The sequence below is a fragment of the Marmota marmota genome, unplaced genomic scaffold (genome assembly GCF_001458135.2).
Source record: "Marmota marmota marmota unplaced genomic scaffold, marMar, whole genome shotgun sequence".
NCBI lineage: Eukaryota > Metazoa > Chordata > Mammalia > Rodentia > Sciuridae > Marmota > Marmota marmota.
Window position 1 is genome coordinate 683,495 of NW_026000075.1, and position 11,556 is coordinate 695,050.

Here is an 11,556-nt window from a genome sequence, read left to right on the forward strand (position 1 = left end):
GGAGAGGAGGAGAGGAGAGAGGAGAGAGAGGAGAGGAAAAATGGGGAGGGGGGAGGGTGGAGGATGGGAAAGGCAGCGGAGCACAACAGACACTAGTATGGCAATATGTAAATCAATGGATGTGTAACTGATGTGATTCTGCAATCTGTGTATGGGGTGAAGGTGGGAGTTCATAACCCACTTGAATCAAAGTGTGGAATATGATATGTCAAGAAATTTGTAGTGTTTTGAACAAGCCACAATAAAAAATTAAAAAAAAATAAAATAAAAAAAAATTTAAAAAAAAATGAGAAATAAAAAATAATAAATAAGCAATAAGCTATAAAATCTAACCATTGAGAGATTTTAGTCTTATAATAGAAATCATAAGTTAAAAGGATGCCTTTTGTATTCTGTCTAATCATTATTGTGTTGCACTTCATTTAGGCAATGTATTCCACACCATGAAAATCTTTAAAATGTCTATATTTTCCCTTTACTTAATCTCCAATAACTAAACAGAACACCTATGCTGACTGATTTTCTTCCCTATTTAGAAACCTGGGCTGTGCTGGTGTCTTCTGCCTGTTCTAAGCATTGCCTGAACAACATCCCTCAGAAGCAGTAGCAGCCCAGAGTGGGACAGATCAGACCAGTTTTCCTAGGGAATCTTCCCAAGGAACACTAAATTCAGTTTTCCTCTAGGCAGGCTTGGTAAATCTATGGGACAATATTTAGGAAATATGGAAAAACATCTAAGTTCTAGCACACAAGAGACAGCATGTGCTCATCTCAGTGGCCTCATATCTCACCACTCCCTCATTCTCTAACCACACTTTACTGTCATGCACCCTCCCAGCTCTTGGCCCTTGCACCCGCAAACCCCTTTGCTTCTTTTTTTTTAAAAAAAAAAAATTTTTTAGTTGATGGTAAAACTCATTTTTTAAAATTATTTATTTATATGTAGTGCTGAGAATGAACCCAGTGCCTCACACATGCTAGGCAAGCATTCTACCACTGAGCCACCAACCCCCTCCCCTGCCCTTTTGCTTCTTGCTTCTTGGTGTCACTCTCTGCCCAATTTATAGTTCATCTCTCAGGAGGTAAAATAGCCATCAGTTTTTCCAGAATGCTCCCTGCTAACCCTGGTCTGAGGTTAAACTTCCCTCTTCTGTCCTCCACAACTTTTGTTCTTGCCTCAGTTACATTTCTATTGTGACAGGTCTATGGACAGTGCACTCATTTCTTTGTTCTCCCTATATGCTATTAAGAATTTTGAGAGTAAACACCACAACTTACAAGATCATGCTCCTAGCATCTAGATAGAGGAGATAATATATGTTTGTGAAGAATGGATACAAAAAGCAAGACTTTCAAAGATATGGAATTCTTTGCTCCACTCCATATTTTTGTTAAAATTTAAGAACAGATACATATGAAAGTCTATACACCAAAATCCTATTCACATGTGGTCATATGAGAAACTGTATTTCACCAAAAGATACATTTCTAAAATATAATATAAATTTTACATAGCAAGTGCTTGGTTTGTCACCTCCAAAGTTGGTGACACTTAATCCTCATTCTGATGGTACTGAGAGGTGGGATTTTTTTGGGAAGTGATTAAGACATGAAGGCTCTACCCTCATGGATTATTGTTCTGATAAAAGAGGCTTCAGAGAATTTGCCCTTAAGGCTGGGGATATAGCTCAGTGGCAGACTGATTGTCTAGCATGCCATGAGGCCCTAAATTTTTGCTGGGGAGTACCAGCAAAAAGGAAAACAAAACAAAACAAAATAAAAACACTGAGTTTGCCCTCTCCTGTTCTTTATTCCATAACTTCTACCCAAATAAGGTGCACCTTGGAAGCAGGGAGCAGCCCTCACCATGTAACCTGCTTGTGTGTTGATCTTGGACTTTCCAGACTGTAGAACTATGAGAAGTAAGTTCTTGTTCTTTATAAATTACCTAATCTCTGGTACTTGGTTATAGCAATGCAAACAGACTAAGATAATAAGTCTAACATTTACTATATGTAAATTTTAAATTTAGGTTACTTTATGTAAATTTTTAGGTTTTAACCTATAGACATGGAATATAATATGTGTATACTTTTTACTTAATAATACAGTTTTTGTAGAAAAAGAGAAATGAATACTAATGATCATAACACATTCATTAAAAGCACATATATAGTAGATATAAAGAAAATATGCTAAATATATTTAGATGTTTGTATTACGTTATTAACCAATATATCTTTAATTTTCACTATTTTTTTAAGTATATAATTACTATTTTTATAATCAGGAAAAATATTTTTTTAAGAGAGAGAGAGAGAAAGAGAGAATTTTTCAATATTTTTTTTTTAGTTTTCGGCAGACACAACATCTTTATTTTATTTTTATGTGGTGCTGAGGATCGAACCCAGCGCCCTGCGCATGCTAGGCGAGTGTGATACTGCTTGAGCCACATCCCCAGCTCAGGAAAAATATTTTTAAAAGCATAAATAAGGTACATGATTTTAAGCAATTGATTTCTATTTTGGGGGGAGTTTCCTTGACATTATGGTATTCAAATACTTAAGCAACCACAATGATGTTGACTCTAATTGTATAATTACCTAGAACAAGTGCCTTTTTGTATTCAAGTAAAGATTCTTTTGGCATTCTTTTGTACTGTCTTTTAAAAATATCCCTTCAAAAAGTTTTTTTTTTTTTTTGATGAAATCTAGTCTTTAGTACCACATCAATGCCTACATAACAAACATAAATGAAACACTGAATGAATATTAACAATTATGGCATTGTCTTTGGGGGTTTGTTTTTCTGAGTTAAAAATCACAAGACTGCAAATTACAAGTACCTGTAGGAGACCTAATTTGTCTACATACAACCGGCCCTGATGCTCACACTAAAGCACTCCTAAATTTATTATGAAAAATTAGATGTTTAGGGCGGGGGTTGTGGCTCAGTGGTACAGCACTCGCCTAGCATGTGGGAGGTGCCAGGTTCGATCCTCAGTACCACATAAAAATAAAATAAAGGCATTGTGTCTAAGTACAACTAAAAAACCAAAATATTAAAAAGTAAATTAGATGGTTAAATGTATACACTTAAATAAATCTGAACTACCTCTAAAAAACAGATTTGTAAAAAAGATAATTTGGAGCTGGGCACAGTGGCACATGCCTGTAATCTTAGCAGCTCAGGAGACTGAGGCAGGAAGTGAGTTCACAGCCAGCCTCAGCAACTTAGTGAGGTCCCTAAGCAACTCAGTGAGGTCCCTAAGCAACTCAGTGAGACCCTAACTCTAAATAAAATGTAAGAAAAAAGGGCTAGGGATGTGGCTTAGTGGTTGATAGCCCCTCAGTACCATAAAAAAGATGGTTTAGAGTATAAATTATTCTTATGAAATAATCTTTCAACAGTAAAATGCAGATTTAATTTCCCAGTTTGGCATGTGAACTAGACAAGGAGTTATCAAATATTTTTGGAAAGGCTCAGAGAGCAAGTATTTCAACTTCAGGCTTTGTGGGTGGAAAGGTAAAATTAAGGATGTTATATAGGTACTTATATGATGAGAGAAAAAAGAAATTACAACAATGTAGTAAAAATTCAATACAATTTTCTTTTATAGCAGAAGCCTATTAATAAAAAGAATGATAATCTTTTTTTTAGGGGGAATAATATTTTGCTAAAGTGGAGTTCAAAGTTTATGTTCCCTACTATTAAATAATTACAAATGTTCATCTATTAATACTGACTGCTGATCTGTAATGAGTCTTGATATTTTAATACAATAGAACTGTATTATGAGATTTTGGAATTCATCTTTGACAAGGTAATTTCAAATAGGTGGTCCAGCTAAATACCACTGCATAATTAAATGTTTTACAATCTAATTCAACAATAAAGTAATCCCCACTAAATTGTGCCTTAAAAATTGTAATATTAGAGTCCATTTTTCTTGTTTTGTCATGATGATTATATACTGACAATATATAAAATGTCAAAATATGGTGCCAGGCATGGCACTCAAAACACTGTTGAGTTGTAACTATGTCACTGTGATTTGTAGTATACCAGCACCAGTGTGAAATGATGAGAGGACTTTATATAAAGTTTGTTGCAACTACTCAACTCTGATGCTGCAATGATTATGACAGTAGGTATACAAATTTATGTGGTTGTATTTTAGTCAAATTTTATTTACTGATACTGAAATCTGAATTTCATGTAATTTTCATGTCATGAAATATCATCTTTGGACTATTTTTTATCCATAAAAAATGTAAAAATTGCCTTTAGCTCATGAACCATAAAAAATGGACAGTGGTAGTAGGTCATTTCTGACTTATAGTTTGTTGCACTATAGTTGGTTGATCCTAAACTGCATGATTCAGATATCTACATTCTTACCTTCTGGCAAGTTGCCTCAATTGTTCAGCACATTCATTGTCTGACTTCTGGTTTATAAGTTCAAGGATGTTCATAGTTCTATGAAAATGTCCACATGATAAACTCACACTAACAGCTGTTTCATGTTTATCTCCAGTAAGTACCCATACTTTGATACCAGCCATTCTCAATGCTTCAATAGTTTCTCGAACTTTATCTTGTAGTCTGAAAATGAAAGTCACAAAATGGGATAAAGAAAATATTTTTCTGACTAATAAATATAAACTACATAGTATGTGTAAAGTCAAGTCTGAACTCAACCTAGGCATGTTAGAGCATAGCAATATATGAAAATTTCTCCTACTAGGGAGGAAACAAGAATAAACTGACTAATGATCATCTGGCTCACCTAAAAATCAACCAATTAAAATCTGCAACTTCACATTTTAAGAGTCTATCTTCAAAACTGAATTTTATGAGACCAAACTATGTGGTCTTCATAAACTCCTATTTTATTAGGAAGTGCTCACTCCCCTACTCACAGCCCTGCACCGTTTGGCAGTGCTGAGAATCAAATCCAGGGCTTCATGCTTACTAGGCAAGAGTAAGTACTCTGCCACTGAGCTATACCCCCTGTGCCCTAGAAAATCTTAAATTTCAAATCAAAAGATTTATCTTTCTGATTTTCTTTTTGACAAGAAAATCACTCTTGTAGTTAAAAAACCAGACTGTGGAAAACAGAGGCCTATATAACTTCAAGTGAATCTAAGAATTCTTATGAGTAGAACTAAAAAGCAAATAAAAATCTAGATTAAAAAATATATAAACACCCTTAGATCTAGGGGTAGAAAAATACAAAACTACAGGCTTAATATAGAATTAAATTTAATGGAAGAAACATTGAGAGATACTTGGCAATAATGACAAATAAATGGGATGCAAGGAATTCACAGGTTAAGGGAATACATATATAATAAAGTACCACAGGAACAATGGAACTACCTAAAAACATGGTGACTTCATGAAGAAGAGAATTTTTAATACTGTCAGGTGTCAGGAAAGATCTTATTGAAGTGAGGTTAATATGTATGCTATATTGTGCCTTAAATTTTGTGGAGTTCAAAGTGTATTTTATGAATAAGTATTTGCAGATGGATACAGAAGGGAAGAATCATCCAGGCAGAAGGAACAGCCTTGCTAGAGGAACAAGGGTAAAGTAGAATATTTTCTAACTATAGTCCATGTGTAGAGAACTATAGTCAGTGTGGTATCATTGAGGCATAAAGCAGAAAGGAACAGTGTTGGGAGGTCTGGCTGGAGAAGTAGGCAGGTACTTTATGTCTTTGAATGGTACATGCTGAAGAGTATTCAAGACTACAGGGAGAACTACAGACAAGTGCTTTTTAAAGTCCATCTCAGATGTTTGGCTAGAACAAAATATGATATACTGATTGGGAAAAATTAAGACTTTAATTCTCTATTTTGATTTAATTTTTTTTTTTTTTTTTAATTTTTGGGCACCAGGGATTGAACTCAGGCGTACTCAACACTGAGCCACATCCCCAGCCTTTTTTGTATTTTTTATTTAAAGACAGGGTCTCACTAAGGTGCTTAGTGCTTTGCTTTTGCTGAGGCTGGCTTTAACTCATGTTCCTCCTGCCTCAGCTTCCCAAGCTACTGGGATTACAGACACGCACCACCATGCCCAGCTGATTTTTAAATATTTTTATATTTTGATTTTAAATACATCAAAATAGGCTGTTAATAAGCAGAACTTATTTCATACATTAGAAACTTGGCTAAAATATTTTTATGAGAGAAAAATGATAATTGTTTACTTATTTGATACTTACCTATCTTCCACTGCTGTAGCTCCAAGTAATATCAGGTCTTTTTCTATAAACTGGAAGACATTAGCCAATTTCTCTTCCCGTTGCTGCAAGGCAGTCCTGGCTTCAAAAAGGCGCCTATCTATTTCTTCGTACTCTTTAGATGTAAATTGTCTAAAGGCTATACACAGAGTTCTTAGCCCTTTCTAAAAAAAACAAAAAAACAAAAAAAAAACTAAAGACAAAAATTGATGACAAATAACTAATGAAAAATGAAATTAACTGGCATACACTGAGGATCCTGAGTTTAATCCCCAATATCAGAATAAAACAGAAACTCAATAAATAAATAAATAAAATAAACAACAAAAGTATCACATTACCAAAAAAAAAAAAAATCAATCATGAATAACTTAAAAAGTACTATCGTCGTTAAGTAAGGAAATAAATGTCACAAAGCCCTCATGATCTGAGTTATGGGTCCCACATCAGCCCTCTTTGAATTTCTGATAATTTCTCAAAAAGTTGCTCAAAATAATTAAGTTTATTGGATTGTACAATATTAGAGCCTAGAAAGGACTGCAAGGACTATCTTATTTATAGTTTTAAAATGGTTACACAGAAAGCCAGAAAGTTCTATAATGATGCCTTCATGACTCTCAAGAAAGACAGTACAAGGTTTATTCACTTGGTTGAACTTACAAATCTGCTTTCATTTTTAGGCAAAGGAGACTATAATTTTCTGACAGTTTTTTGTATGCTAAAGTCTGACATTCAAATAAAGAAATCTGTAAAATAGTTATTATCAAACTATATTTTCTAGATCTACCAAATTAACAATTAAAATTTGAAATAATATCGTTTTGTCTTTGACAATGAAATAAAATTTTCAAAACTTAGAAATATATATTTGATTATTTGATTCCACTGGGATCAAAGTTAAATCTCTGAAAGCTGGTATCTTTAAATCTAAAGGCTTATAAAGTTCCTTTCCTTGCTGCATATTTTACTCAGGAAAACCCATCATACTTTTCTAATAATGGCAGAAAGGGTAGATTTTAAAAAAATACTACATGAGGGGCTGCAGTTGTGGCTCAGGGTAGAGTGCTTGCTTAGCATGTGTGAGGCACTGGGTTCGATCATCAGCACCACATAAAAATAAATAAATAAAATAATGGTATTGTGTCCATCTACAACTGTCCCCCCCAAAAAATTTTTAAAAATATCATATGACTATATTAAGCAAATTTCTAGACACTGGCATTCCCTGATTTATAAATGATTCACACCTAAAAAGAACATGTTTCATGAATAACAGGGGGTATCCAGTTATTAATATATGAGTCAATTAGTTCATTAAAAAACAAATACTGACAGTCAACTATGTGCTGGCATTTTTCTGGATATTAAAATGAGGACTCTTTCTTTTTATAAGAATCACCTGAATTCTTTTATTTTTTTTAAATAAGGGATGCAATTTGCATTCTATAAAATTTACCCTTTTAATTTGAAAAAGTACAAATCAGTGATTTTTAATATATTCACAAGTGTATAATCATCACTGTTAATTCCAGAATACTTCATTACCCCACAAAAGGAATCCTATACCCATTAGCAGACATTCCTTTCTCTCCCCTTCTTCTAGTTTCTAGGAACCATTAATCTGCTTTCTCGAATCTGCTTATTCTGGATATTTCATGTAAATGTAACATGACCTTTTATGAGTGGCTTCTTTTATTCAAGCAGTCTTTTCAAGGTTCACCCATGTTGTGGCATGTATCAGTATTTTATTCCTTTTTTTTTTTGGTACCAGGGATTGAACTCAGGGGCACTTGACCACAGAGCCACATCCCCAGCCCTATTTTTTTGTATTTTGTTTAAAGACAGGGTCTCACTGAGTTGCTTAGTGCCCTACTTTTGCTGAGGCTGGCTTCGAACTTGGGATCCTCCTGTCTTAGCCTCTGGAGCTGCTGGGATTACAGGAGTGCACCACCGTGCCTGGTTCAGTATTTCACTCCTTTTAAAGGCTAAACAATATTCCATTAAATGGATAAATCATATTTTGTCTATCCATTCGTTAGTTGGGCATCTGAGTTTTTTACACTTTTTGGCTATTAGGAACAATGCTGCTTTTGAACAATCATGTATAAGATTTTGTGTAGACAAAAGTTTTCAAGTCTTTTGAGTATATAATTAAAAATAGAATTGCAGGGTCAAATAATAACTTCATGTTTACCTTTTGAGGGACAGCCAAACTGTTTTCCCAAAGAAGCCATGCCACTTCTCTTCCTATCAGCAATATATGAGGGTTCTGGTTTCTTCACATTTGAATTTCCCTATACTCCTTTAGTAACAACCAAGGCACTGTGCATGCCAAACATGCACTCAGCCCAGTTTTTTTTTTTTTTTTTTAAAGAGACAGGATTTCACTTTTAAGACATAGGCTGATCTTAAACTCTTGGGGCTCAACCAATTATCTTGCCTCAGACTTCCCAGTGGCTGGGGCTTTAGGAACTGTGCCTCTTTTTTATGGTGCTGCTGGGGTTTGATCCAGGTCCAGGAATAGGTGAATGCTCTACCCGTGAGCTATATTCTTAACCCTAAACATTTTTTTTTTTTTAAATTGCAGTTTGAGTAGTCCTTGTAACCAAAAGTGCCTTGACTGTAACAGATTTTTTTAAAATATTTATTTTTTAGGTGTAGATGGACACAACACAATGCCTTTATTTTTATGTGGTGCTGAGGATCAAACCCGGGTCCCGCCAGTGCTAGGCGAGCGCTCTATCGCTGAGTCACAATCCCAGCCCCTGACTGTAACAGATTTGAAGAGAAGACTTACATTTTAAGCAGATAACATTTTTTTTTTTTAAGCTTTAGATGGACACAATACCTTTGTTATATGTGGTGCTGAGGATTGAATCCAGTACCTCACATGTGCTAGGCAAGCACTTTACCACTGAGCTACAACCCTAGTCCCACAAATGAGTTTTTATGTAAAGAATAGGAAGTCAAAAGTGCAATAGAGTGAAGAATTTCATAATTTTTGATAAATATTTTTCTTATTTTTTACAGTACTGGGGGTGAACCCATGATCTCATGCATGCTAAGTAAGCACTCTATTGCCAAACTACAATTCTAGCCTTGACAAATTATTTTAAAAGTGAAGGGGCTGGGATTGTGGCTCAGTGGCAGAGTGCTTGCCTCACATATACGAGGCACTGGGTTCAATACTCAGCACCACATAAAACTAAATAAGTAAATAAAGGTATTGTCTCCATCTACAACTAAAAAAATATTTTAAAAAATGAAGCCCAAAATCTTTTATATCTTTTAGAGTTTGTTGGTTTATAGCACAGAAATTTATACTCACCAAAGCAAATTCATCTACATGAATTCTGGTTTTTTCTATTTCTCCACCTATACATTTTGGAAGAATTGATGATTCAGCTCCTTTAGCAAATAAAAGCTTCTCACCTAAAAGAAAAAAATAAGTTATAAAGCTCTTAATACTAGGTAAATTAAAGTCATAAAAATTCAGATTGGTTACCTGAAGGTGCTTGAACAATTACACTCATTCTCCTACGATCTGAATCAAATTCCAGAATGTGAAGCAATTTGTACCTAAAAAGGAAAAAAAAAAAAAAGACAAAAACCTTACTCTTCCTATTAATGATAAGTGAAAATTTGGAAAGAATCCCTATAAAAAACAAAACACTATTTAAAATAACAAATTAATCTCAATTACATTTTCATTTCAGATTTAGACTATTATACTCAGAAAGATTAAGTAATTTTCATAAAGTTAAATAAGCTTGTAAGTGGGAGAGCAAGCACTGGAATCCAGATCTGCCCAGTTCCATGTTTTTCTCACTAAAAAAGGTGAATTATTTTCAACACTTATTTTGACAAATACAACAACACAAATTACTATCAGAGGTTCACATACACAACCAGGTTTTGAGCCTGGTTGTGTATATGAACAGATACCTCTTCATGGAGTTAAAAAAGAATTTGTGTGAATAGGTGATGGCTTGAAAAATCCAGATAAATCTTGTACAATGATGGACATATGAAATACCTTCCACATCTCATAGAATAACACTGAGTTGAATGATGGTTTTAAGTTAATGAAATGACCTAGACAGGCTGCCACAGAAAGTACCTAAAGAATGGACCCTATATTTGTAAAAGCAGAGTTTGGAAAAGGATACCTAGAACTGAACTATATTCATAACTGATAAAACCACAAAAGGTATAATAGGCATGGATTAACTTATCAAAGTCGAAATAATGGCAACGAGACTGCTGTTTTTTAATATCTGAAACACAAAACCACAGGAAATAGGAGGATAGTTGGGTTGGGGTGTAGCTCAGTGTAAAGTGGAGCTAGCATGTTTGAGGGCCTGTTTTGATCCCTCCTAGCTCTGCAAGAAAATAAACAAACAAGCAAGTAAAATAAATTTAAGAAAAGTTTTCTTTATTCAATGAGTAAAAACTAATGAAACCCAACCCCAATAGTGTCTAAAAATAAGCATAGCCATAATTCAGGAAAAGATTTAAAACAGAATATTATTATAACTGTGAGGAGATACAATGTGATATTGACATGACTTTAGAGCAGAGAATGGCAAACTTTATGTGAACCAGATAAGTAAATATTTTACAATTTTGCCAGCCACTTGCAGTCTTTGCTGCATATTCTTTCTTTAAAAAACAATGCTTTAAAAACATAATGTCATTTATAGGCTATACAAAAAAACAGACTGGAGGTCAGAATTGGCTCATGGGCTATACTTATTGATCCTTGTTCAGTACTATATACTTTGTATAGAGAATACCACTACATATGAAAAAATTACCGTTCCAGTTTTCCAAGTATTTTAACTTCCATAGTTTCTTCAGAATTGCCAATAAACACAATGCCAATTCTAGGGATTAAAAGAACAAAGAAATTTAAGAATTAATGGATGATATTTCATATTTAAAAATATAATTAGCCAGGGGCTGGGGTTGTGGCTCAGCAATAGAGTGCTCACCTAGCACGATTTGATCCTTAGCACCACATAAAAATAAATAAATAAAATAAAGGTATTATGTCCAACTACAATTAAAAAAATATTTAAAAATATGTTATTAGCCAGGCACAGTGCTGCATGCCTATAATCCCAGCAGCTTGGGAGGCTGAGGGCAGGAGAATCATGAGTTCAAAGCCAGCCTCAGCAATTTAGCAAGGTGCTAAGAAACTCAGTGATACTCTAAATAAAATAGAAAATAGGGCTGGGGATATGGCTCAGTGGTCAAGTGCCCCTGATTTCAATCCCTGGTACCAAAAAAAAAAAAAAAAAAA

At 34.2% G+C, this 11,556-nt stretch overlaps 1 protein-coding gene across 2 annotated transcripts in view; it reads right to left on the minus strand.

Annotated features, from left to right (window-relative positions):
- Positions 1 to 11,556, minus strand: part of Atp11b (ATPase phospholipid transporting 11B (putative)) — a 79,873-nt gene that overhangs the window by 32,611 nt on the left and 35,706 nt on the right. For both annotated transcript variants that reach the window (XR_007351626.1, XM_015494222.2), the window contains exons 14-18: positions 11,069 to 11,137; positions 9,757 to 9,830; positions 9,580 to 9,683; positions 6,234 to 6,415; positions 4,402 to 4,605 (exon numbers count right to left, since the gene is read on the minus strand). Coding sequence is in view for 1 of the 2 variants with exons in the window: in XM_015494222.2 (XP_015349708.1) it covers positions 4,402 to 4,605; positions 6,234 to 6,415; positions 9,580 to 9,683; positions 9,757 to 9,830; positions 11,069 to 11,137 (633 nt within the window). In the remaining variant the exon portion in view is untranslated. The remainder of the gene's footprint in view (positions 1 to 4,401; positions 4,606 to 6,233; positions 6,416 to 9,579; positions 9,684 to 9,756; positions 9,831 to 11,068; positions 11,138 to 11,556) is intronic.